This window comes from Meleagris gallopavo, chromosome 1 (assembly GCF_000146605.3).
Source record: "Meleagris gallopavo isolate NT-WF06-2002-E0010 breed Aviagen turkey brand Nicholas breeding stock chromosome 1, Turkey_5.1, whole genome shotgun sequence".
NCBI classification, from domain to species: Eukaryota; Metazoa; Chordata; class Aves; order Galliformes; family Phasianidae; genus Meleagris; species Meleagris gallopavo.
In genome coordinates this window covers 110,377,215-110,401,428 of record NC_015011.2, presented here as the reverse complement: position 1 = coordinate 110,401,428, position 24,214 = coordinate 110,377,215, and the positions used below count along the sequence as shown (strand labels likewise).

The following is a 24,214-nucleotide window of genomic DNA, read 5'->3' as shown; positions in this document are numbered from 1 at the left end:
AGCCGGGCTGCTTCCTCACGGGGCCGGCAGACAGAGCGCCTCAAAGAACGCAATTAAAATAGCGTAGAAACGTGAAGTTTCAGCCAGCTGTGCTGCTGGCGGCGAGGAAAGCAGGGCTGAGGAGAGCCCCTGGCGGAGCTGGCGGGCACGGAAACGGGAGATCCCGGAGAGTTTTCGGTACAGCGCGGGGCAGCCTGACGGGGGATCTGTGAAATGCACAGAGCTGGAAACAGATCCACGAGAGTTCCTAGCGTCAGGCTGGACCCTGCAAGCTCTTGTGCGCATACTTAACTCCTGAAGCAGTACCTGAAGTTGTGCCCGTGACTGCCCGTGACCCCGGCCAGTCTCCTGCAGCACAAGGACACCGTTACTTACCATTGCATCTGCATGTAATGGTTCTGATTTTCCTTGTTGAAATTATTATTTTACACAATGACTAATGGCATTCAAGAAAACAATGCTTTCTCACTTCAGTGTGCCTCTACTTGGTTTTCTATCTGCACTGGAACCACAGGATCCCTTCAGGGGCTTCACACCTCCTGCTTCATTCTGCAAGTCAACAGGAGAGCAACAGAGACTATGCAAAGCCTGGATCTGAGCTGTACTTACAAGTCTGCAGACCTGCAGCTGCTATTAATGTTTCTTTTTAATGGATTAGGTTAGAGGTTATCATATGCCTCTGCTCCAGCACTCAGAGCAGTCCAGGAACGAGAGCACTGGCCATGTCCTGCATCGCAGGCTTTTGGATCGAGGCTTCTCCTCAGTTGAATGAGGTTCTCTGAGCAGTGCTGCCCCATCTGGAATTTTCTCCAACCCTGCACTACCACTACAGTGTGTGTTTCCGTACAGCTTAAGTAAAATACTTTACTAAATAGTGTCTATTTCAGATCTTCACAGCAGCAGCTATCCCTGTGGGCCAGATTTCTTGCATCAGGCTCCTTCAGATGGGCTGGTGAGCAGTGATCCTGCACTGCTAGGCTTCCCACCAGGAGCCCCTGGCACACAGGCTTAAAAATGAACTGGTGTCAGACCAGCAGCTTGGGAAAACCCAGGCAAAGCCTCTCTGATAGAATCTGACTCCCCTAAAAACAAGTGAGGCAAAAAACAACTTGTGACCATCCTGTGGTCCATAGGTTCATAGGACGTCCACAGTGGCCCAGAGTGGCCACAAAGATCAAAAATCTGGAGCATTTCTCCTGTGAAGAAAGGTTGAAGGGATTGGGCTTGTTAAGCTAGAAGAAGAGAAGACTCCAGTGAGTCTTTATTATTTACTCAGAGGGCAATGAGGCAGTGGCACAGGCTGCCCACAGCAGCTGTGGATGCCCCATCCCTGAAGGAAATCAAGGCCAGGCTGGAAGTCACCCTTGGCAGACTGATGTAGTAGGTAGCAGCCCTATCCGTGGCAGGGGATTGGAACTGGGTGGGCTTTAGGTCTCTTCCAACCCAAGCTGTTCTGTGATTCTGACTCTATGCTTGAGACTGTAGGAGAGCACAGCAAGCCTTAATGTATATCAGGGTAACCTGTGACCCCAAACTTGAGTGCATTTCACTGATTGATTGATCTCCATCATGGACACAATGCTATCATTCCACTGGTTTTGTGACAGCCATTCGTTACAGAGTGCACACAGGTAAGGCACCCCAGCCTGCTCTGCCAGCTGCCCTGCTCTCCCATATCCGCCATCCAAAGCGCTTTCACAGTGGTGTTGAGCAATATGCAGTTCTGTAGGATGAGTTGCACTCCCTGGAATAACAAGAACAACCCTGCCAGATTTAAGAGCTGCACAAGCTGAGCAGCATAACCGAAAAGTGATACTAGTGATGTGAGTAACTGGTGTTCAGACAAAGTGTAAAGTCGGCATGTTTAATTCATTTGTTGCTTTAAGTACTTATCAGTCCTGAAACTTTACGCAAAACCTCTTTTCTCATTCCTTTCCAGAATTTCTTACTCATGATTTCAGAAATTAATTTCAATAAGTGGAAATCCTGCTTAAGACATCGGTTATAAGTTAAGCTTCTCTTCCTGTTTCCTCAGAGTATCCCAGGCCTGCCAGCAGCCTTCGGTTCTGATCTTTTGTGTTGCAAGGTCCTGTGATCTGTGTTGCATGGGGCACACAAGAGGGGGTGCTATCAGGATCCATCTGCACACAGTGTTTAATGTGGAGCTGATGCAAACAGCAGTGTCTTCATGGTCTCACCTTCATCACTCTGGCTCCTTGTCTAATGAGACACTCCCCTCACATGCGCACCTCCCTCCCCGAGCCTGCTCAGGTTGTCTTTACAGATTGTCTTTATTGCTGCACCAGACGCTCATACCTTGCTTTGGTACAGAAACTAACTGGTAACACTGCCTTTAACAATTTGTAGGCTTTATGCTGTGCTACTCTTGATTTTGTCATGTATGGTAAACCTGAGCTAAAAATGAGGCAGTTTGTTCTGGATTAGACAACCCCTGCCTTCCTCAAACACCTTCTTTTCTGCAAATACCTCACAGCAAGTAAAACTGCCTTGTGTTTGCACATGAAGGACCTTTTGATGAATACTTTTTATCAATACTCCTTCTTTGGAAGAACAAATATGTTCTGTTTCCTCAAACAGGCGTGTTGCTCATGGCAGGGGAGTTTTATGCCATGCATTTGCTAGTGGAAAAAGTGGGTTCTCCTACCAAAAACTTCAAGTATTTGCCTGTGTTCAAATACATGCACTTCAATTAGAACACATTTTTTCCAGTGAACATCTCAACCACTGGAGCTGTTAATGAGATGCAAGGTTGCCACCCAGATTCACATGTGGTGCAAATACAGGCATCCTTCACACAGAGAGTGTCCATACCCCAAACCCACAGCGCCAGGCTGGCCAGCAAAGCGTGCCTGCATCGTGTACAGTGGCTGTGTCAATGCTGAGAGTGTTAAATGTTGCAAAATTTGTTAAATAAGTTCATTCTAACACAGCTCCTGCAGATTTTGGAATGCTTTAAAAATCTTCACTGAGTGGTACCCACGATCTATAGGACTTGTGTGTACAGAACAAACACTTGTGTAAAATTAACTCCATGCAGCAAAGAGCACAAGGCCAAGCATGCATTGTCTCCATAGACAGCAATAGTCCCTGCTGTTATTTCCACTCTTTAAGTTAATATTAAGATCGATATTTTGGGTAAGTAGAAAAAAAATACACACAATAAAACAAATCAGTGGTAGGAGCTGGGGGAGTGGGAATTAGCAGTAGCTTTACTTAGGCCAAAGAATGATGTTCATTGCTTAAATTGCCTGTTTCATTTATTACACATCTTTTTGAAGAAAAAAAAAGTCTTGCAAAATTAAACAATTAGCAAGGAAGTCATTTGCATTCTACTGCCAGGTCAGACCATTTACAGATGTAATTTTCAGTGCATCCAAAATAACCTGTGTACAACAATTACAGGTCACACTGAGGCACACAGATGCTGATCTGCAGCAGGACTGCACGGTGGATGTTTCATGTCATAACATTAACACTGTAGTCTTAGCTTACACTTAGCTTTAAGGCATTGTTGTTATCCAACCTCTAGAGAAAATAAAAATCAATCGCTTCTCATAGCAGAATGTTTTTTTTAATGAAACTGTAATCAGGAAAGCTGAGTACAAACACCAACCAAGAAAGCGAAAGCTGGTTCATAAGCTGTGCACAGTCCAATGACATATGAAACTGAACTGACTGAAGTACAGCACTTGAAATGTAAAGACCTACATGCAAATATCTGTCAATAATTGAAAGAAAACTACAGAGATACGTCCGTTCACCTCCCGCTTGGGTATCCTGTTTGTTTATAAAAGAAACTTTTCAATTTGCTGCATAAATAAAAAACACGTCAACCTATTGTAAAATGAAAAGAAGCTGGATTGTTTGAGACCAAAAAAAAAACAAACATCTATGGCAATAGAATGCAAGATCGCACTTCAAAAAACAAGGCAAAATGTGGAGTTCAAACAAACAGTGATCTTCTAAATAGGAAGTGAAGAACTTATGTCAGGACTTCATCAAGTGTTTGTTAGTCTTTAACAATCTAGCTGGCCAACAGCCACGCAGTGACACAGCTGCTGAGTGGCCCTGCATCTGCAAAACGTATGCTGTGTGCAGAACAGCTTTGGGGATGCAGATCCATCATGCATCTGCAGTCCCTGGGAGGAACTATAAGCACTGAAGTAATTACACAGATGAAGAAACTGCCTCAGATGGTACCTGCCACCTCAGCACTGTTCACACAACATTCAGGGCCTGCAGCCATGAGGTCCAGCTTCAGGTACAGCACTTGCAGATATTTATTTATCACCATCTCGCTGTCACAAACTGGGACCGTGGCTGTAAAAGCAGTAACGGCTCAACTTCTCTGTAAGTACTGTGGTATCCAAGACTGCCCATTTAAGCAAACATCATGCTTCTGGATTGAAATTATTACTGCAGGCCTTCCTTACGCCATTTATCCTTTTCCAGTCGTTTACTCTATGACCAGAAATGCATTAACTGATTTTGCTTAGCATTACAGCCAGTTCTGCAGGGATTCTGCTTTCTATCTATCTTATACATCCCATCTACAAACATCTGCAACAAACTTCAAATAGGACTAAGGGTTAAATTTTTCATATCTATATTATACTCAGGTAACCGCACAATTTGGCTGTTGCTTCCAGAGGAATATGGAAATGCATTCCTCTCTATTTTTTGCATTTGTTAAATGCCTTAGGAAAATGTGATCTTTCAACATACTGCAATACAGGCAGGGAAACAGTGACTCACGTAAAGGTTTGTGATTTTTCCTCAGTTTATTATTACTGGTAATTCTATAATGTGTGGTAAAGCACAAGGTGTCAGTGGATGTGCTTAAAACGCCTGTTCAGCCTTTAACAAAGTTTCCCTGTCCGTTCCTTCATTTATTGCAGAGATCACAGTTTCTCAACTGTGGATCAGCTTACTAGCGTGCAGAGACTGAAGTTGAGACTATTTCTACTCAGGAAGGCTGCCTTGCCCTCTAAATGGCCAAGTGACGATAGCCTAGGAATCTAAAGGACTGAACTTGAGCAGACCTTAATAGCAACATCCACAAGCCCAAGTTCCAAGGGCAATAAAATACATCTAATTTTATCAATATGAGCAAAATGAACTTTGAACTTCTGGGAGAAAATCCTAACAGAACTGTGGTATCTAAACATTTCCATTCTTCCCACTAAAAATATTTCTGTATGTCAAAATGTGGATGGTGTTGGCGAAAAAAACTAACATTTGTTGACATTCTTAACATAGTGTCATCTTTTATCTTACAATAACAAAAAATCAGAAATGCTTTGTTAAACATATTTGCTATAAGGGCTGTCAGATACACACACTGAAAAGATGTTATTTATATTAAATGTTGTTATTTGAACTAGACCTGACTTCTGTCATTCACACAAATTTTTGTTTTGAACATCTGTGATCCTGTTTATGTAAATTAATAAAACTTTATAAAAAGGGGAAGGATGTTAACTGGAGCTCTGCACAGACATATCCTAAGCTTTGTATCAGAATCACAGAATGTTTTGGGTTGGAAGGGACCTTTAAGATCACCTACTTCCAACCCCCTGCTATAGACAGGGACACCTCCTCTAGTTCAGGTTGCTGAAACTTCCACCCAGTCTGGCCTTGAATGTTTACAGGGAGGGGACATTCACAACCTCTCTGGGCAACCTGTTGCAGTGTATCACAACCTTCACAATAAAGAATTTCTTCCTCATATCTAGTCCAAATCTACCCTCTTCCAGTTTAAAGCTGTTTCCCCTTGTCCTGTCACTGCATGTCCTTATAAAAAGTCTCTCCCCAGCTCTCCTGTAGGCCCCCCTTCAGGTACCAGAAGGCCGTTATCAGGTCTCCTCACAGCCTTCTCTTCTCCAGGCTGAAAAGCCCTAGCTTGCTTAGCCTATTCTCATAGGGGAGGCACACCAGCCTTCTTATGACCTTCACGGCCCTCCTCTGGATCTGCTCCAATACCTCAATGTCCTTCTTGTGTAGGGGACCAAGAACTGGACACAGTACTCCAGATGGGGTCTCACAAGAGCACAGCAGATGGGCAGAATCCCCTCCCTTGACCTGCTTGTCAGACTTCTCTTAATGCAACCCAGGATACAGTTGGCCTTCTGGGCTGCCAGCACACATTGCCAGCTCATGTTGAGTCTTTCATCAACCGACATTCCCAAATCTTTCTCCTCAAGCCTGCTCTCAGGCCATTCTCTGCCCAACCTGTATCTGTGCTTGGGATTACCCCGACCCAAGTACAGGACCTTGTATTTGGCCTTGTTGAACTTCATGAGCTTCCTCTCAAGCCTGTCCAGGTGCCTCTGGATTGCATCCCTTCTCTCTAGCACGTCATATTCTTGGATTTTAGTACTTACTATCCTAGACAGCTGGAGTTGAGCGCAGTATGCAATTCAGATTGTATGAGGCACTTACATATAGGTAATTTTACAGAAGTGAAACACATTTGAAACAGCACATTTTATTTTACCTATAACCACTAATTTTGCATCAAATCATTTTTATGCACTTTGATGATGGTAAAGAAACTGACCACATACATGCTTGGTCATCCCAACACTCGTGAGACCTGCAATTAGAAGTCTGAAGGCTGCGCAGGCCAATGACAACTACAACCATTTGAAAAGAATCCAACAACCAGCTTCCAGTGAAGTTCTGGTATTTTAAGAAGCAAAAAATAAGTAAAAGCCGGAAATTAAAATAGCTAGGATCCCAAAAAATATTCTCCTATCTTTGATAAGAATCAGAGGTACAAAGAACTTTTAGAGCATGATTTTTTAATGTAGTTTCTTGTGGAATTGGAGGCAAATCATTCAGATGTCTATCAGTATTTCAAGAAAAAAAATAGACCGTATCAAGCTATTCTGAAGTCTTCATATCCATTAGAGGTTTCATCTTCATATTACTGATGTGAATTGTTTCCACATTAGAGGAATCTGATTCCTGCTCCAAACTGAACACCATCACATATCCTGAGAAGAAATAAATAATAAACAGCAAAAATGAAAAATAAGGTACTGATAAGATCAATTTTCCCTGTGCCTCAATTTCCAAGGTTTTCAATGTCTGGAGGGTTACAGTTCAAACTTTAGCTGACAAAGGCTCTTTTAAATAAATGCTTTGTCAATGTGTCACCATATGGAGCACTTACATTTTCAAAATAAAATCCATAATTTTCAAATTGCTCCTATTTGTTTACAATTCACATGAATGACAAGTAGAAACATAAACGAGTTCTGTATGAAACAGTATCTCACACAGTATTTTTGCTACTACTCAGGCATGAAGAGCTTCCTTAAGCTTTTTTATTATGTATTATAATATTTTCTTGGTGTAGAATAATTGGTTGCTAACAAATTATTTGTTCTCCCTTTCTCTTTTTCTGTAATTACACTTGTGTTCATTTTTCAAGCAAAGACATTAAAGTTGTGATTTATCCAATCATTTGTTTTTGGAAGGCTTAGGAAAATCCCTTGAGCTGTTTGAGTGATCATTTCTCCTAAAGAAATATAATCTGCTACACAGCTATTCACACATTTCAACAGCTGATCTCAAGTTCAATGAACTATGAAACTTGAGATATAAACAGTCTTAAACTAAGAAGTACTGTGAAACAAATGTGGACATAGCCAGCTGAAAGAAAAGAGCAAAAAGTGCTAAAAAAAATATCTCAAAACTGGCATGGAAGAAACAAAAGACAACAATTTTCTCTTCCAAAACCAGACAGAAGTGCAGATACTTTTAAAACTAATTACAACTAAAGGAGCCAGTGTAAAAAACAAACCTGTCACCCGACTGTACTCCCATGGGGAAACAGTAATTAAGTTCTAATCTAGCAATGTTTCCAAGTCGGAGCACTATTCCAGCACCGTAAGACCATCGGATGTACTCTGCCAGCTTCTGCAGGTGAGCTTTGGGACCATCACCTGAATGCAAAAGACCAGGACAACAAAGAATCAGAGGAGATTGCTGAGATATTCAAAGACTAGCTGGATTTTCACAGCTAGAAGCCAGATTACTTAGGAGCACCTCCTGTAGATTAAAAGTGTATTACCCACAATTCTCACAAAAGCCAAGGACACTGGACTCAAACCACCCACTTCTAAGACTGGCTGAATTTCATTTCCCAGCATAGGGTACCTACTTGCAGGAAATGAGTAGTAAAGCCTTAACCAAATCCTGTAGCAGACCTCTACTGGTTTTATAGAGGATTTATCTGATTTTCACTCCCATACGGATGCCACCCCTCTTTATCAAGCAAGATATTCTTCAAATATCACTATATCCCTGTACTGACTTTCACTGGGATAGAGTTAATTTTCCTCATAGCAATCCATATAGGTGCTGTGTTTTCGATTTGTGACTAAAACAATGTTAATAACACACTGATATTTCAGCTATTGCTGAACACTGCATGCACATCACAAAGGCTTTCTCTATAATCCACTCTGTCCCCACTAGGGAGTAGGCTGCTGATGGACAAGAGGCTGGAAGGGAACACACAAGACAGCTGCGCCATGCTGATTAAAGGCATAGCCCATACCATACAATACCATGTTCAGCAATAAAACTGCCTGGGAGTTTGCCATGGGTTGCTGTTCCTCAGCACCTGGCTGGGCATCGGTCAGCTGGTAGCCAACAATTGCTTTTTATATCACTTGCTTATTTTATTTTTTTTTTCCCCTCCTCTTTTATTTATTACAGAATGCTTGAGGTTGGAAGATCACCTCCCAAAACTGCTTAAACAGATACTGAAAAAGCATTTACTAATGCACTGCAATACATCTTGAAAAAAGTTGGCTATGGAAGAAAAAAAAATTCTCATCAGCCACCACACCCTCACCTATACTACCCACATCTATACCATCTATGCCACCACTTTTTACTTAGTCAACTCCAAAAAACATTAGAATATCACTATAACATCAATTAATCAATTTTCACACTGATTTGTGAACACCACCATGACAAAGATACCACTGCTACCATGCCAGCTCTCTTATAATTGTGCTATAATTTATGTGAAGAGTTAAGAAAACTACTGGCAATATGTCAAATACACAAGTTCATAGCAACAGCTTTTTGACAGCCACTGAAATGTATGTAGTAAACAAAATGCTTTTGAGCCAATAGGCCCTTAGCAGTTCTCTCCTTTTTGCTTCTATATATAGAGAGAATATACACATATATAAAGAGAGAGAGAGAGAGAGAGAGAGAGAGAGAGAGAGAAAGAAGCAGATTTTGTTATGTACAATTGTTCTGAGGCTTACCATAGTTAAGATTGCAGAGGTTTCCGGCATTGAGGAAGAAATGTGTTCGGAAAAGGTCTCCAAACCCTCCTCGGCCTGGTCGGAAAGGTAGAGGAGTGTAGAGATGCAAACCTCCAGCCCAGTAGGCTTCTCCTCCCAAGTAATCACCTAGTTACGGAAAATATTGAAATGAATGTTGAAAATGAAAGCATTTACTGTGGAATATCTTAGAAGAACCAGGTCTTAAAGAGACAAGAATACATCCTTTAAGTTGCTCTACACTGCACTGCTACCCCTTTCACAGCTCTTGCCAATTGCTTTCTAGCTCTCCCCAACCTCACAACTCAAGTAGAAATTAGGACTTACACCATTCTTTACGCTTTCCAAGTGAACCAGTCCTTTTCTTCACGCCCTCACCTGTGGCATGCACCTACTTGCAGTTCATCAGAGGTTACCTTCTGAAGCTCTTCCACAGACTTACCTCAGTTGTAAAAATGGGAAATTGATACGGCTAAGCAAATAGTCTATAATAATGGCAAGTCAGAAGAGTAAGGAATAGAACTGAGGAAATTCCTCGCTCTCAAAACACCTCTGATGATCAGATTGCCTTTCCCATAAGCTACCTGAACACATGCTGAATCAAAAAGAGATTTAATGCCACTGTTACTGTCTTTCAGGACTTTTTTAAGCTCAAAGGCTTACTAATTAAAGAGACATACTGGAAGTTTGAAACTTGTTCATCCCTGCTAAAGACCACAGGTAAACCTGGAGATAAAAATATGATTTTAGAAGTTTTGAGCCTCATAAGTAAAAGAAACAGGTGCCAGGAAAAACAAAAAAAAAAGAGTTCTGGCATATCTTTGATTTATTTTAGGTAAAACCATGCACTGGTGAAATTCACTTTAAGAAGCACTAGAAAACTGCGTGTATTCTATATACACTAAAAGTCTGAGTTAATAAAAAAACAAACATAACAGTAACCTACAAAAGTCTGAAGGTAGGTTTGGTTTGTAGAAGTAGCAAAGGCTTCGCTAAGAACTACTGGGTTTTGTTCCACTGTGAACTAAAATATAATGACAGATCAGAGACATAACTCCTCTCAGAATCAAAGAACTTAAAGGGAGCAACTATCTTAAAGCTACAGAAAGCTTAAGGACAGAATTTGAGGATTCGTTACGAACTAATATTTTCAGTATTGACAGAAGAGCAGGAATTAAAAGTTTCAGACCGTCACTCTGGGGTCCAATGCTGTACATACTGAATCCTCGCACACTCGTTGGTCCACCAAGGTAAAACCTAGTAAATACAAACAAATCTAGTTCAGTACTTCACTTGAAACTACTCATACTTTTAACTTTGTTTTTCAAAATTACAAGTGACTTCATAACAAGTCTAGTAAAGTCTGCTATAAGAATTTTGATAGAAATACTCTAGTTAAGGTCTATTACATGTGAAGCCAAGACAATTGACTATAAGTACTTACTGTAAATAAATTAAAGTCTAAATGATTTCTGTTGATGATCTTTAAACATAGGCACTGGAGGGCAAAACTGCCTAAAAAGCCAAGTTATTACATGACTTTACTTCTGAAAATACCTGCAGTGTTATGTATGCCCAGTATGAAATGTTGAAGATGGTAAATACCTCTTAGAAATGGCAAATATTGGTAGGCAGAACTACTACTTACTGAATTATCCCTCCCCAATATGAAAATAAAAGCCAGAAAGCATGTTTTGATTATTAACATGCACGTAAAGCTAATTAGTAGTTTATTTTTATTATCCCCCAAATCAGAGCTACTTCTTCTCTATTCTGCTGTATAATTTTTTTCTCATACATTACCTGGGTTGACTGAAAGAAATCAAGAGACATTAAAAAGAAACCTTACCTATCAGCTATACTGGATGGCTTGTCTCCAATGGGTACTAGCATTCCACCCCAAAGCGATGCTGAAAAAACCTTTGGAGAAAAAAATTTGTTTCTCTTTTTTCCTTTTTACTAAGATGTAGTATTCTATTTCCCTAAAAAAAATCATTAGTAAAATGCCACTGCTTAGTAAAGGCACAGCTCCCTTTAGTCTGACCAAAAGTTTCAGGTGATCACAGTGCATACAAGGATCTTCAGTAACTGTATTTTTTAGGCAACTCTTGATCATTGCTGCCCTCTTTCTACGCTATGCAGTGCTGCACCTTAAAGTTTAAAGTAGGAAATTTTAAACCAAGCACTGCTTCCACCATAGCTAAAGAGAGCACTCGTCCAGCTCTTTCCTACAATTTTTCATGCCTTGAAATGAGACAAACCCTGCTGACATAAATTACTCCAGGCAATTTTAAACCAGTAGGAGGTTAAATTTGGAAAATAGAAATAATTTTACATTATCGCCTGACTGTAAATTAGCCTTACAACTAAATGAAGCCATTCTCCACAAATCACTATATAGGCATCAAATACATACATATAATTACTGCTAATCTATGCAGTAACTCCTGGAAGTCAAATCACTGTACTAAATATATTTAATCATCTGCTTGCAGTCTGTGTACAGAGCACAAGTACCAAGCAGTGAGATCTACTGTCAACACTTAGGCTACAGGTGCTGGGCAATTTCTCTGGTGTACAGCCTGTTCCTGTTACCTTTCATCCCCAGAGGCCCAACAGATTTCTGTATCATGATCAGAGATGAGCCATCATCAAGTGCATACACATCTCATTAAGCAGTACCCAGCATATGCAAAGGTCAGGTGCACAGCAGTCCATACTCAAAAGCAATAGATCTCATAAAATGCCTATATCTTAGGATGAGATTTTCTTCACTTTTATTCATGATGTAGCCATATTAGTTAGTCATGACTGAGAAAGAAGGAAGTCCTTTTTGCACAGCCAAGAAGTTATTAAATTACTTCATAGGAGAACATGCTGTTTTGTTCAATGGAAAATCAGCAAATACATGTAAGATGACTAAAAGCTCATCATGCTATGCCCGTTCTTCCACCACATGATGTAATGAGAAAGAGGTATAACCAAATTGCTTTAAAATGCCTTTCTATGTTGGCCTCATTGATCTAACCCAAAACTTCACTGAACTGAGTCTCCTCAGAATAAAAGCATGAAACACCAGACAGACCCTTACAGAACCACCAGTTTATTAATATCTGCACTATGAAAGTAGCTTTGAGTTTTTCCAGTTATAGCACTGGCATAACCTATTTCCAGTCTCTTCATTATACCAATCCTTTTCAGAAAGCTATTAAGTAACAGAGACTGTCTCAACTTTATAAACATTATTTATTTAAATTTAACATGTTGGGATGGAAATTATTGCCACCTCAATTTTTACATCTTCATAATGGAAGTTGCTCTCAGTGTTGTAGTGAAGCCACTTTTCCTTTCTTTCCCAGCAGTTTTACATATCAGAGATAATTATCATGTAATACATGCTACGACTCCAGAATCAGTAGCCATATGTTCCTAATTTCAAATGGTGAAAGCTAACTAAACCTGACTAAAGAGAAGCCAGACTATTCATAGTCAGGTGAAAAACATTTTCAAAAGTCAATCTTAGAAAAACTACAAAGAAAAGACATGCCCAACATTCCTTCTGAAAGGAAAATAGTTCCTATGGGGAACTGTAGGACAATTCTTTCTTTCCAAACTGTCCAATTCTCAAGAGAATGTACATGGTAGAAACATCAGTTTAGAAATAAGAGTATTTCACTTCCAAAAAAAACCCGCACTAAGATCTCTACCATCCACCTTTAACTTCGATCATCTTTTTTCAGTCCACAGTCATCATAAGACACAGATTCAGTCACTCATCCATTATTTCAATTACTAAATTATCTTCTAAAAAAATTACCGAGTCCCAGAGAAGCTGCTTATTCAATTGAAATTCAAAATCTTCTTTTAGAAAGCTCACATCTCCACCTGTATATCCAGCCAGCTCCTGCAAAGACAACAAAATTTAGAGTTGTGTGATTGGTATTACATGTTTCTTCCCATGCAAAATTCATCATGTGTGCATCTGCATAAGCAGTATTTTCTGTGTAAGAAGCATATCAGATATTGAGACAAATGAATTCTGAACCAATGAAAAAGCAACTTGACTCTCAGAACTTATCTGTCTCCTACATATTAAATCAGGCTGTTGCTTTCTAAGCAAGAGCACAATATAAAAAAAACTTCAAGCAACCAAAATCAAATCTGTGATGTTTATTTAGTACCTATGAAATCTTCTTAGGAGCTAAAGTGGGGCTGAAGAACTGAATACAAATAGTAGTATTACACAAGCCACAGTTGAATATAACAAATGACTGAATTGGTGTTACGCACAGCATCTAAGAAATGGTATGTTAACTAAACCCTGAATTATAACTGCCATTCTCACTCAGAGGAATTCTCTGCAGCAGCAGCACTTCTAGTTTCAATGGCATTTCAAAGCAATCTGCTTCTGCAGCCCTGCAGAAGTTAATGCTTCTGAAGTACTAAGCCGTATAGCACAAGAGACAGGTTTTCGAAAAGCTCAAAATGCAACAAGAGTAAAAACCGTGTGGACACCACTCAGAGTTATTTCCATCCCATCTTTCTTACTTTTCAAGTAGTAATATGACCAGAGTCTGGTAGCTTTACAGTATAGTGGCAGGAAACTTCTGGAATCAACTGAAAACAAGGGGCCACTACTGCCTATTGAGTGAAGAAGAGATACTGTCTTGTGATAAAGCACCTCTGCTAATAAATACGTCAGTGCTAATGGCAAGAAACTGACTGCACTGTTTCAGCATGATACAGAAATGAAAATGTGCCTCCATTAAGAAAAAAAATCATGTTTTTTAAATGGCACACTCTAAAGATAAAAAGCAACTATTCATCATCGCTCTATCCTAGTCAGTTTATGATTGCATATGCGGATAATATCCAGTAACAATAGCAGTGATTTAATCCTACCTGATTAATTTTCAGCAAAGCACCTCGTTTTGGCAAGATTGAAGAGTTCCGGGAATCAATTACCATGGCATGCTGGAAAGAATCAAACAATTATTTTTCAGTTCTCATATCCATTGAATATCACAAAGTGACACCATTATTTTCCAACACAACCTGTGCACACAGAAGGAGACGACTACAGCTCCAGGCTTACACAGCTCCACGGATTTGAGAAAAATGTTTCAGCAGTCTAACTTACTTTTAACTTCAGAGGAGGCCACATCAAATAAATACATTTATTTGTTTATTTGATTAGTAATAACTTTCAGCTATGATACACACATAGCAGCAACAATGCCCCAGTGCGTATCACCAATTTTGTGACATTAGCCTGCAAATAGTTTATAACCCACAATTTGACCTACAAATTAAAAATCAGCAAAAAAATACTATAGGAAACAGTATTTAGAAATGGCACAGCAACTGTACGATGAAAAAGGTCGTTGAACCTATTTTCTTTAACGTAAAGTGGGAGCAGCATGGGGGATGTAAGACAGCAGTGCTCAGAAAAACAATGAAATGTGGCCTTGCAAGATCCCCAGCAACAACTTGTTGGATGTGCTCTATTCATTACTTTGCAATAATTCAACTTTATTTGCAGAGGTTAATAGTGCTGACACGTAAGTAACCAATGCTGCAGCAACAGATGCTAGATGACAGTTCTGAAGAAAGAACAGGCAAGCATATGTAACAGTCAAAATGCAACAGCCAACTTTGAAAAAATATTTTCCCTTTGGATCTCCTGGATGACTGTGTGAATGACCGAGCACTGCAGAAGACATATCTGAAGAAAAACACAGTACCTACTAAGAAAGCCAGACAAAAAGCTCCTTTGGAATCATTTGTAAGACTGCAATTACTCAAAATAACATACGGCCCATTTAAGACAGGAAAAAGCCTTACAGATACAGAAGATTTAAGAGAGTGTCCACTTTCTTCTCGAACAGAAAAGGATGCTGTTCTAGCAAGGCAGCCAAGCTCTCTCCACACACCCTCCCACTTCAGTGTGTGATTGGTCTTCCAAATTGGAAACTACAAAAGAAAAAAGAAAAAGAAGAGAAGGAAAAAGAAAAGAATTGAGACAGTAAGACAATTTTACTACAAAATTAAAACAAACATTTACCTGAAAAAAACTGTCTCTCTCTCAAGCTTATTCATACATGAGCCTATGCTTTTTCTTTCCATAATATTTTGATCAGAGAGAAATAATTTTTCATTTTGGAGTAATTCTGCTCCAGCCAAGGGAGTTTCTCCAATTAGGTGCACACAACTCCATTTAGCCCAGATGAAAAATATCCTGAACTGGGTGAATATGGTGAGCAAAACAACCGTCTGTCTTTCTAAAACAGTGCTTTAATCATTAAAAACTTGCAAAAAAATGCAGTGGCATTTTTATATGGCGAAAATAAAGATTACGTTCCAAGGTCTCTTTCAAACAATGACAAATTTGCACAAGTCAAAGTGTTTCAGTCTTTAAGAAAGTAAAGCAGATATTTGTGAAAGCCAGCTGTGACCTGAACTAAATATGAAGGAAGCATGTGCTCCACAAACACTTGTGCTACACTTACATTAAATTCTGTTGATATTCCTCTATCAGTTTCACGAAGAGAACTCCAAGGGAACTGTCCAGTTACTTTATACAGGTTAACTGAAAAACTGAACCACAACGTTACTGGTAGGTTTGAAAGTGAAACTGTTTAAGTAGGTGGAGTTTTACATTATCACAAAAAATTAAGAAACCAGCTCTGATACTTTAAGACTAATAGATCCTCAGCAAAGGAACAGACTGGATTACTACTCAGTGAAACATCTTACTAACTGTTCCATATTTCTTCATAAAAAAGAGATACTCAAATGTATTTCCTACTTTCTTTCGAAGTTTCCAGGCTGTGGCTTGAAGAATGACAGGCCATATGAAGTTTCCTTTGTTCCATAGGAGAACTGGAAGGTTACCTTTTCTGCACGTCCAAGGAGATTGGGGAACTTCAGCCCAAGTACCTATATAAATTAGGAAAAAAAAAAACACCAAAACACCATTTCATAGTTTGCTAAGTTGCATCTTAATCACGTGCTGAAGATAGGTACCTCTAACCTAAGAATGAGAAAAATAGGCATTAAATATACTAGTAATTGAACAAGTTTTTTCTTATAAAATAGGTTTTTCTTTGCAGTGGCAACAACAGCCATCATGATACCACACATTACAGTTAGTATCATCACCCAACTTTTAGTGCTGTGCAGTGCCTGCTGACACTGTGTGTTCTCACTGTATACTTAGTACTGCTATTATTTCCAGCAAAATCTCCCAACCAATCTAAAAGGCCGGATAAATCTTTGGCAACTGCAGACTTTTCAGCGGATCACTGGGGAAGCTACCTACCAGGTAGGGACCGTTGGAACCACAGCAATGGAAGATTATCAATACAGAGCCACACTGGTATTTTTGTTCTCAAGAACAATATATTTATGGCAATACAACATACCATTACAACTTTCCAGGTTTCAGATGAATTTACGGATTAGGATAAATGTCAAATCAGTTCAACTCTTGAAGAAACAATAGCTGCTGTCAAGACCAGTGTATGCTTGTGCCATGCTCTTATCACCCAAATATTTTACTTCTCAGTAACAAAATAACATCAAGTAGAAAGGGAAGCTGAGTTCAAAAAGAGAAACCAAGGCAGCTCTAAGACTGTTTCCAAATGCACTACAACCACGTTTTGGATTTATGTGGCAAAGTTTTCACGGGTGGGAGCTGCAGGATTAGTCTCAGTGAGAAGAGTCCAGAAGCTGCTTGAGATCAGACAGAAGCCAGTTCCAGTAGCATTCCCTACTGATTTCCTTTGGACTGCAACATCCTGGACACTGCTCCCAGCAGCATAGGTGGACAAGCATTTCTCAACTCGCTTGGTTCCAATTCTCCCCGCACTTACGTAACACCATTACCTGACTCGTGCAGTAACTTATCCAGGTTAAAAATACTTCTAAGAAGAAAAGGATGAGTCCCTTGATCTGGCTTATGGACCAGACCCAGGAAGAGCCATGCTGTGCACATGCAAAGGTAGAATGGGAGCAGGACTAAGCGTAAGAAAGCAGGATGTACTTAAACTAGCACTACTGTTAACATCAAGGTAACAAAACAGCACAGCATTTACTTCAGTTGGTAAATATTCTTCGCACAAGATTTTAATCGGATGCATTCTGAAGTGAATCAAATAGAAATAAGTTCCACAGTTTATTTGGTTGTGAAAAACCCAGTGCTCTACAGCCCAAAATAACTGGTACTGGGCTGAAATCAATGAAAAACAAAAACAACTTCTAAGTCAAATATAAAGCATTCTGAGAAGAAAAAAAACTCAACGTTTAAATAGATCTCATACAAGCTAAATGCCAAACTACTAGTCTCTTTAGTAGATAAAGTACCTTAAATATTATAAAAAATAACTGAAATAATTTTAAGAATTAAAAAAAAAATCCAACATACTGAGATGGCATAACTGAGTTGCATTTGTACAACACTTCCCTAACACAAAACAGGCTTTTGCTGAATGAAAGCCTGACTAATACAAAGGCTCTTTAAAGACAAAAGTCCAACAAAGCTTTAGTAAAGCAGGATCAAGAAAATAATTTGGTTTGGATCAAGTCCTCACTTGTTTAATCACTAAATTCCTTGCTGTGCTTAAAACATGGAAGTAAGAGGGCTATCAAAAGGAATTAACAATTTGAAATGATCCATACCATACTGCCTTCATTGTTGCCAACCATAGTGTTATAGCTTCCAGTTAGCCTTCTCAATTCTGTTACTTCAAAGGTTACGTCTAAACCATTTGGAAGGGCATCATCTCCTAAATAAAGAAAAAACAGTATCTCTTGAGAGCTATTTAGAAAACAAATAAACACAGACAGAAGACACTTCAGTTTTTTGAAAGCTAGTTGAACTGAATGATTATAAAGAAACTATATTACAAAGAAAAAGGGTTTGGTAAAAAAAATGGGGAAGGGTTTATAGGGCAAGACGTATGAGGAGCAGCTGAGGCACCTTGTTGTGATGGGCCCAGAGCAGAGGAGCTGAGGGGAGGCCGGATGGCGGCTGCAGCTCCTCACAGGGAGCGGAGGGGCAGCGCTGAGCTCTGCTCTGTGTGACAGCGACAGGGCCCGAGGGAACGGCATGGAGCTGTGTCAGGGGAGGGGCTGCTGGGGTTAGGGACAGGGGCTGCACCACAGGGCAGGTGGTCGGGCCTTGGAACAGGCTGCCCAGGGCAGTGGGCGTAGCGCCAGGGTGAGAGGAGTTAAAGTGTTTGGTCGTTTTCAGACATAGGGTTTGGTTTTTGAGTGATAAGCCAGGAGTTGGACTCAATGACTCATGTGGGTACTTTCCAACTCAGGATATTCTATGATTCTATGTCATTTGCATGTGCATACAGAATTTGTACAGTGGTCCAGACATAGCAAAAGGAATGCTGTCACTAGAGCAGAATTCTCAGCACTTTACAGCTAAATGCTAAACAACAGAAATTGCCTGGTTCCCTTCAGGCTCTGGATGCGGCAGCTGTTCCAAAACACAGATGTCAAGGGTACCTAATTCTGCTTGAAGCAGCTGGGACAGCACCCCATTGCTAACAGCCTATGGGACTGCAGTGCTCTTGCTTCTCAATAGTGTAATTTTCTCTTGCTGGAAAGAATACTGACAAGTTTGCAAAGCAACCACAAGACAGAAAATGCAATTAATGCCTTAATGAGGAACCTGCACACACTCAGCTGCCCCATATATCTTACAAGGTCATTTTTAATTAGAAGCACTGATACAATTACTAGTAATTCCTCTAAGCACAACAAATTGATTAATAAGGCACCCATAAAATGAAAGTACAGAAGGTATTTTCAAGCTTTTCCTCAAGTGTTTATTCCTCCTCTGAAAATTTGGATTAAGGCATGGGTACCGTAATTATTTCAGCTGTGGTAGTTAACTCATTTTTGCATATATACAAGTAATAGTTACACACGTACACATATATGCAGTCACACTGAATCACAGAATCATAGAATGGTTTGGGTTGGAAGGGAGCTTTAAGATCATCTAGCTACAACAGCCCATATCTCAGCTATAGGCAGAGATATCTCCCTCGAGACCAGGTTGCTCAAAGCCCCATCCAGCCTGGCTTTCAATGCTTCCAGGGAGTGGACATTCACAACCTCACTGGGCAACCTGTTCCAGTGTCTCACTACCCTCACAGTAAAGAATTTCTTCATCTCTCTCGACCTGTTGGTCACCCTTCTAATGCAACCCAGGATACAGTTGGCCTTCTGGACTGCAAACGCACATTGCCGGCTAATGATGAATCTCTCATCAACAGACATCCCCAAATCCTCCTCAGGGCTGCTCTCAAGCCATCTGCTGCCCAATCTGTATGTGTGCTTGGATGTAAATACATCGCTTTCATATAGATGATGGATATAGACACACATATTCTCATATATATCATCTATGTTTTCAAATAAAATATATAGAGGTATATGAGAGAGCTTTGGAAATTATATAAACAAAAACAATCTGACCTGTGAGACAGAGAAATGTACATTACAGTAGTTTATGTAAAACAGGTGAGTTTTATGAGCAATACATACCTTGACAGGTATCAATCAGAACCTCTACCTGTCTAAAAATTCCTAGACGAAGCAACTTTTCACGAGCTTCATGCGATTTTCTCATTACCTATAGGATGAGATAAATAGCTCAGTCTTTCAGCTTACTGAAAATAACTAGGATGAAAGTTAAGATGCTGCTAAATCACACGATATTCACGGCTTATGTATACAAAGACATATATGTGCTTTCAAATCAGATCGCAACTGCCTTAACGCTCAAATCCATAAAGAAATTAAACCAAGAGCATCTGGCTAGATTTCCTATCCAGCCTGCAACCTAACTGTTCAGATGCTTAAACCTATTATTCAAATTGGTTTCAGTACTTAAAACTTATACACCTATTTACTAGGCCCATGCTTTTGATAAAAAACAAACACACACACATTAATCCACTTAAATCTAGACTAGTTTACAGGTAAAGTCTTGATTCCTTTTTGCACTTCTTAAAGTTCTGAAAGCAAGCATGCCCTAAATAAAAAGGTAGCATGCACACTTTGCATGCTAATTTCACATACACACACTTTTTCTACCCCATCTGGAGATAAAACTCAGTGAGTTTCATGACAAATTCAGCAGTGTAACCAAGCACTACAAGGAGACATTTGCAAAGAAATTGCATACAATTGCCCTGTACAGCCAGAGGAAGACAATTCCTGGCAGCCACACTATGGGCACTGGTTGTCTGTACTGAGTACTTTTCTTAAGCAAATTAACTGAAAGTGTCACCTATGGAATTAGCAATTCTCAAACAGGAATGGTGAACCTGAAAATATCTCGGAGTGCTGTCTGCCATCTCTCACCACCTTTGAGCTGAATACATCAGAAAATACAGTATCTGCCAGTATTGTCTGTTTCAGTTTGGTTTCTGTTTGACAAGTTTAAAATCATTACAAAAATTGGCAAAGTTGCCTCACGTCTGAGAAGAGCAGCCCAATGCAGGAAAAGAGAAAAAATCATGACCTGAATTTTTAAACAGTAGGTCCATTATTCACCACAGTACTTACATCAATGAGATTTTTAGCCTTGAAAACATCTGCGATTTCATACATGATAATGTCATCTTTGGTCCTTCCAAGTCCATCAAAATGCACGTGCTGAACGACCACCTAAATGCAACCCATGTTTAAGCACAAACACTGAATTTGCATCTAATAACAACTATCAAAACCATCTACACATAAAATAAACACACACACAAATTTACATAAAATCACCCATACTATTGTCCAAATGAAAAACCCAAAGATTCCTATGTCAATTACTGCTAATTTATATTATGAGAAATCAGTGCTGCCTACAATTCTGGAAAATTGTTCCTCTATCAAGGGAAGAGAAGAAGGTTCTAATAGCAAATCTAATACTGTTTCAAGCTGAAGAGATAGTGGACTACTGTTGCTGGGATTTCTTAGGTGTTATATGAACAAAGAAGTCACCGCAGAAATCACATCAAGATATTTAGACATTTAAGATAGAATATGTAGGTAGCTGTAGCTAGCCATGTGTTTTATCTGCTACACATATGGAAAGAGTTAAAACAACCAAGCAACACAACACCACAAATTATTAATATTCAAACTCTATTAAAACTGTATAGAGTAGACTATAGAATAAAGGAAAAATAAATTATATAGAAACAAAGATAACGCATGATACCTCTTCCGTCTAGCAAGGTTAAACATAGTATGGGCCAAAGCGGAGATCCCCTTCCAAGTGAAATAATTAAAAAAAAATTAATCAGCATCTTTTGCTGAAGTTAGCATTTACCACAGTAACGCAATTCACGCGGTGGCAGTTTACTCAAACGTGGCCAATACTGCACCCTGCAGATTAAGGGCAGTTGCATGGCTCACTACTAAACAGCACTGTGGATGAGGTTACTTCTTATGAGGGACGGTGAAGAGCAGCACCTGTTAAGAAAAAAGCCAGGATGTTGCCTGGGTACTCACATCTTTGTTTTCAAGAATTTCCTGCTTGGCTTCAGGCTCGACTTCAACCAATTCAGCTTCTTCTCCCAAGGCCCCAAAGTCTGGCCCACTCGCTGGAAGGGGCTCCAAACTCTGGGAGGACACAAGGAAATGGCATTTAATGAAGTATGTGATTTCCAAGTTATCTTCTGCAAAGGACAAAGGTGACTGTTCCTGACCCTGTGCTCATCTGGTCACAGGGGAAAAAAGCTGAAAAGAACCATGAAATGGGGGGAGTTACCAGCACATTTGTTACCACCGTGTCTGTTGTCAATTTTAGTGAAAGCTAAATAGCTTCTATATCAAATAATCTCTCACAAATAACATCCTTAGCTATTCCAAGAAAAATCTTACTTTTAAAGCACTCTTCCTGTGTTAAACATGAACTCCACATTTTATTTTTTTTTATCAGGGAGCCAATACTTAGTTTGGGTTTTTGGGAGGAGCGTGAATGATGAACAATGAAGAAAAAAGGTGTTTTCAGTGCACTATTTTGCTTTACATATATCTCTATGCTTTTATATTTTAATGTCATTTAAAAGTATCCCTCCATGTGACATTCAGGTCCCAGTCATCAAAGCTCTCAAGGTGAATTAATTAGATTATTTTTTATTTATTAATTAGATAGTTTTAATTAGAACTTTTTAATTAGAACTGTTTCTAAAGAATATGGCTTTATTTACTACACCTGAGGAAGTCCTAAAGTAAGACTCTTATCACAAGATGACAGATTCAAGCATGAGTGAAGGCAGGGTTACCTGTAGAAGCAGAGGTCAGGGTTGGGTAACTCAGTAAATCCACTTTTAGTCTTAAGTTACTAATACAGTCCATGCTGAATTATTTAAGGAGCACTGGGGTAATAAACTGCTGTTACACATCAGAATTAAGTTACACAAACAAGGTGTCCTCTCTAGCTCACAAGTTTTGAGGCAAACATGAAATGCTCTGCAACCACACAATGTTGTGAAGCAATACATACTGCAGATGAATAAAATCAAATGGTGAGACCCTGGCACAGCTGCCCATAGAAGCTGTGGGTGCCCCAACCCTGAAAGAAATCAAGGCCAGGCTGGATGGGCCTCTGGGCAGCCTGAGCTGGTTGGCAGCCCTGCCCACAGCATGGGGTTGGAACTGGGTGAGCTTTAAGGTCCCTTCCAACCCAAACCATTCTTTGATTCTATGAATACAAAACTAAGAATATGAGAAGAAGTTAGTCATGGCAATTAGATGCTGTGGAACCACGAGAGTCCCCTGCAGCAATGTGTCCCTCAGTTGAATAAGTGCCATATAAAAGCCTTCTTGTATTTAACAGGTGTGTGGAGGAAAGAGATGGGCTGAGGGTCTGGAAACCCACCCCAGATCTGTGCCCCAGATAGGCTGGCTGCTCAATGACCACACCTGGTTAGTGATGTTATTTCCCACGGGGTGGTCAGACCCTGGAATGGAGTGAACTTGGTCCCAAGTTGGAGCATGGTACAGGCTCAGCAGGGCAGTGGCTGCCAGAGTTCAAGGAGCATTTGGACAGCGCTCTGAGACATAGGGTTTGGATTGGGATGACCCCGTGTGGAGATAGGAGTTGGACTCGATGATCCCTGAGGGTGCCTTCCAACCTGGGGCACTCTGTGATTCCACGCTGTATTGGCCTCAAGGTTGGCTCCCGTGGCTGCTTTAAGGGGAAAGCAACTTAAGCAAAACCACACTTCACATTTTACCAAGCAGGGTGCAGATCTGCTCTGATTTCCTTACGATACAGCCAGCAGCACCGCCAGCTTCTCCCACCTTGTCCTCCGATAGCCCTACGGCCCGACTCCTTCGCGGCCCGCCTGCCTTCCACCCACCGACACGGTGGAGCAGGGACCGAGGGCCGCCCGCTCATCTCGTGGCGCTCCCGCACGGCAGGCACCACGGCCAGCGAGAAGGATGGCAGCGCCCACAGGCGATCCCCGCCGCCAGACAGGAGCCGCTGTCCCGACCCGCTCGAAGGTCGCCGGGAGAGCGCGGCCCCAAGGCCGTTCTCTCGCAGGCCCTTCCTCCCTTCCCCCTCCCCTCTCCCCTCATCGCGGCGCTCACCTACCCGGGCGTGCACGGTGCCCATGGCGGCGCGAGCTGACGGGCGCTCGGCGGAGGCAGGCGCGGGACCGCTGCGCTCAAGGCCGCGGCACGGGGGCGGCCATGACAGGAGACCCCGCCCCAGCGCCCATTGGACAACGGAGGAGGAAGGGGCGGGGCGAAGGGACGTTGCCCGGAAGCGGGAGAGCTCGACCGGAAGTTAGGGTGGCGCTCCGGGGAGTGTGTTCCTGCGGCGCGGGAACGTAAAGTAACGCACA

At 40.7% G+C, this 24,214-nt stretch overlaps 1 protein-coding gene across 1 annotated transcript; it reads right to left on the bottom strand.

Annotated features, from left to right (window-relative positions):
• Window positions 1-6,488: 6,488 nt before the first annotated feature.
• Window positions 6,489-24,099, bottom strand: SAMM50 (SAMM50 sorting and assembly machinery component). The gene is made up of 15 exons (XM_010724946.3): window positions 23,962-24,099; window positions 21,870-21,980; window positions 20,928-21,029; window positions 19,902-19,989; window positions 18,015-18,121; window positions 16,144-16,274; window positions 15,845-15,932; window positions 15,180-15,308; window positions 14,238-14,309; window positions 13,153-13,239; window positions 11,185-11,255; window positions 10,525-10,592; window positions 9,318-9,464; window positions 7,832-7,973; window positions 6,489-7,019 (listed from the first exon to the last, which is right to left on the bottom strand). Exons 1-15 carry the CDS (start codon window positions 23,980-23,982, stop codon window positions 6,974-6,976), a joined length of 1,410 nt encoding a protein of 469 aa, XP_010723248.1. The 5' UTR covers window positions 23,983-24,099; the 3' UTR covers window positions 6,489-6,973.
• Window positions 24,100-24,214: the final 115 nt, after the last annotated feature.

Bases quoted from the DNA above. Each gene is read 5' to 3' on its own strand.
- SAMM50 (XM_010724946.3), bottom strand. From the start codon at position 23,982: ATGGGCACCGTGCACGCCCGG. The intron at 19,990-20,927 runs GTAAGTACTGTG...CTCATCCTATAG, and splicing joins AGGCTAAAAATCTCATTGAT to GTAATGAGAAAATCGCATGA. The intron at 7,020-7,831 runs GTTTGTTTTTTA...ATTTCTTCTCAG, and splicing joins GGAGTACAGTCGGGTGACAG to GATATGTGATGGTGTTCAGT.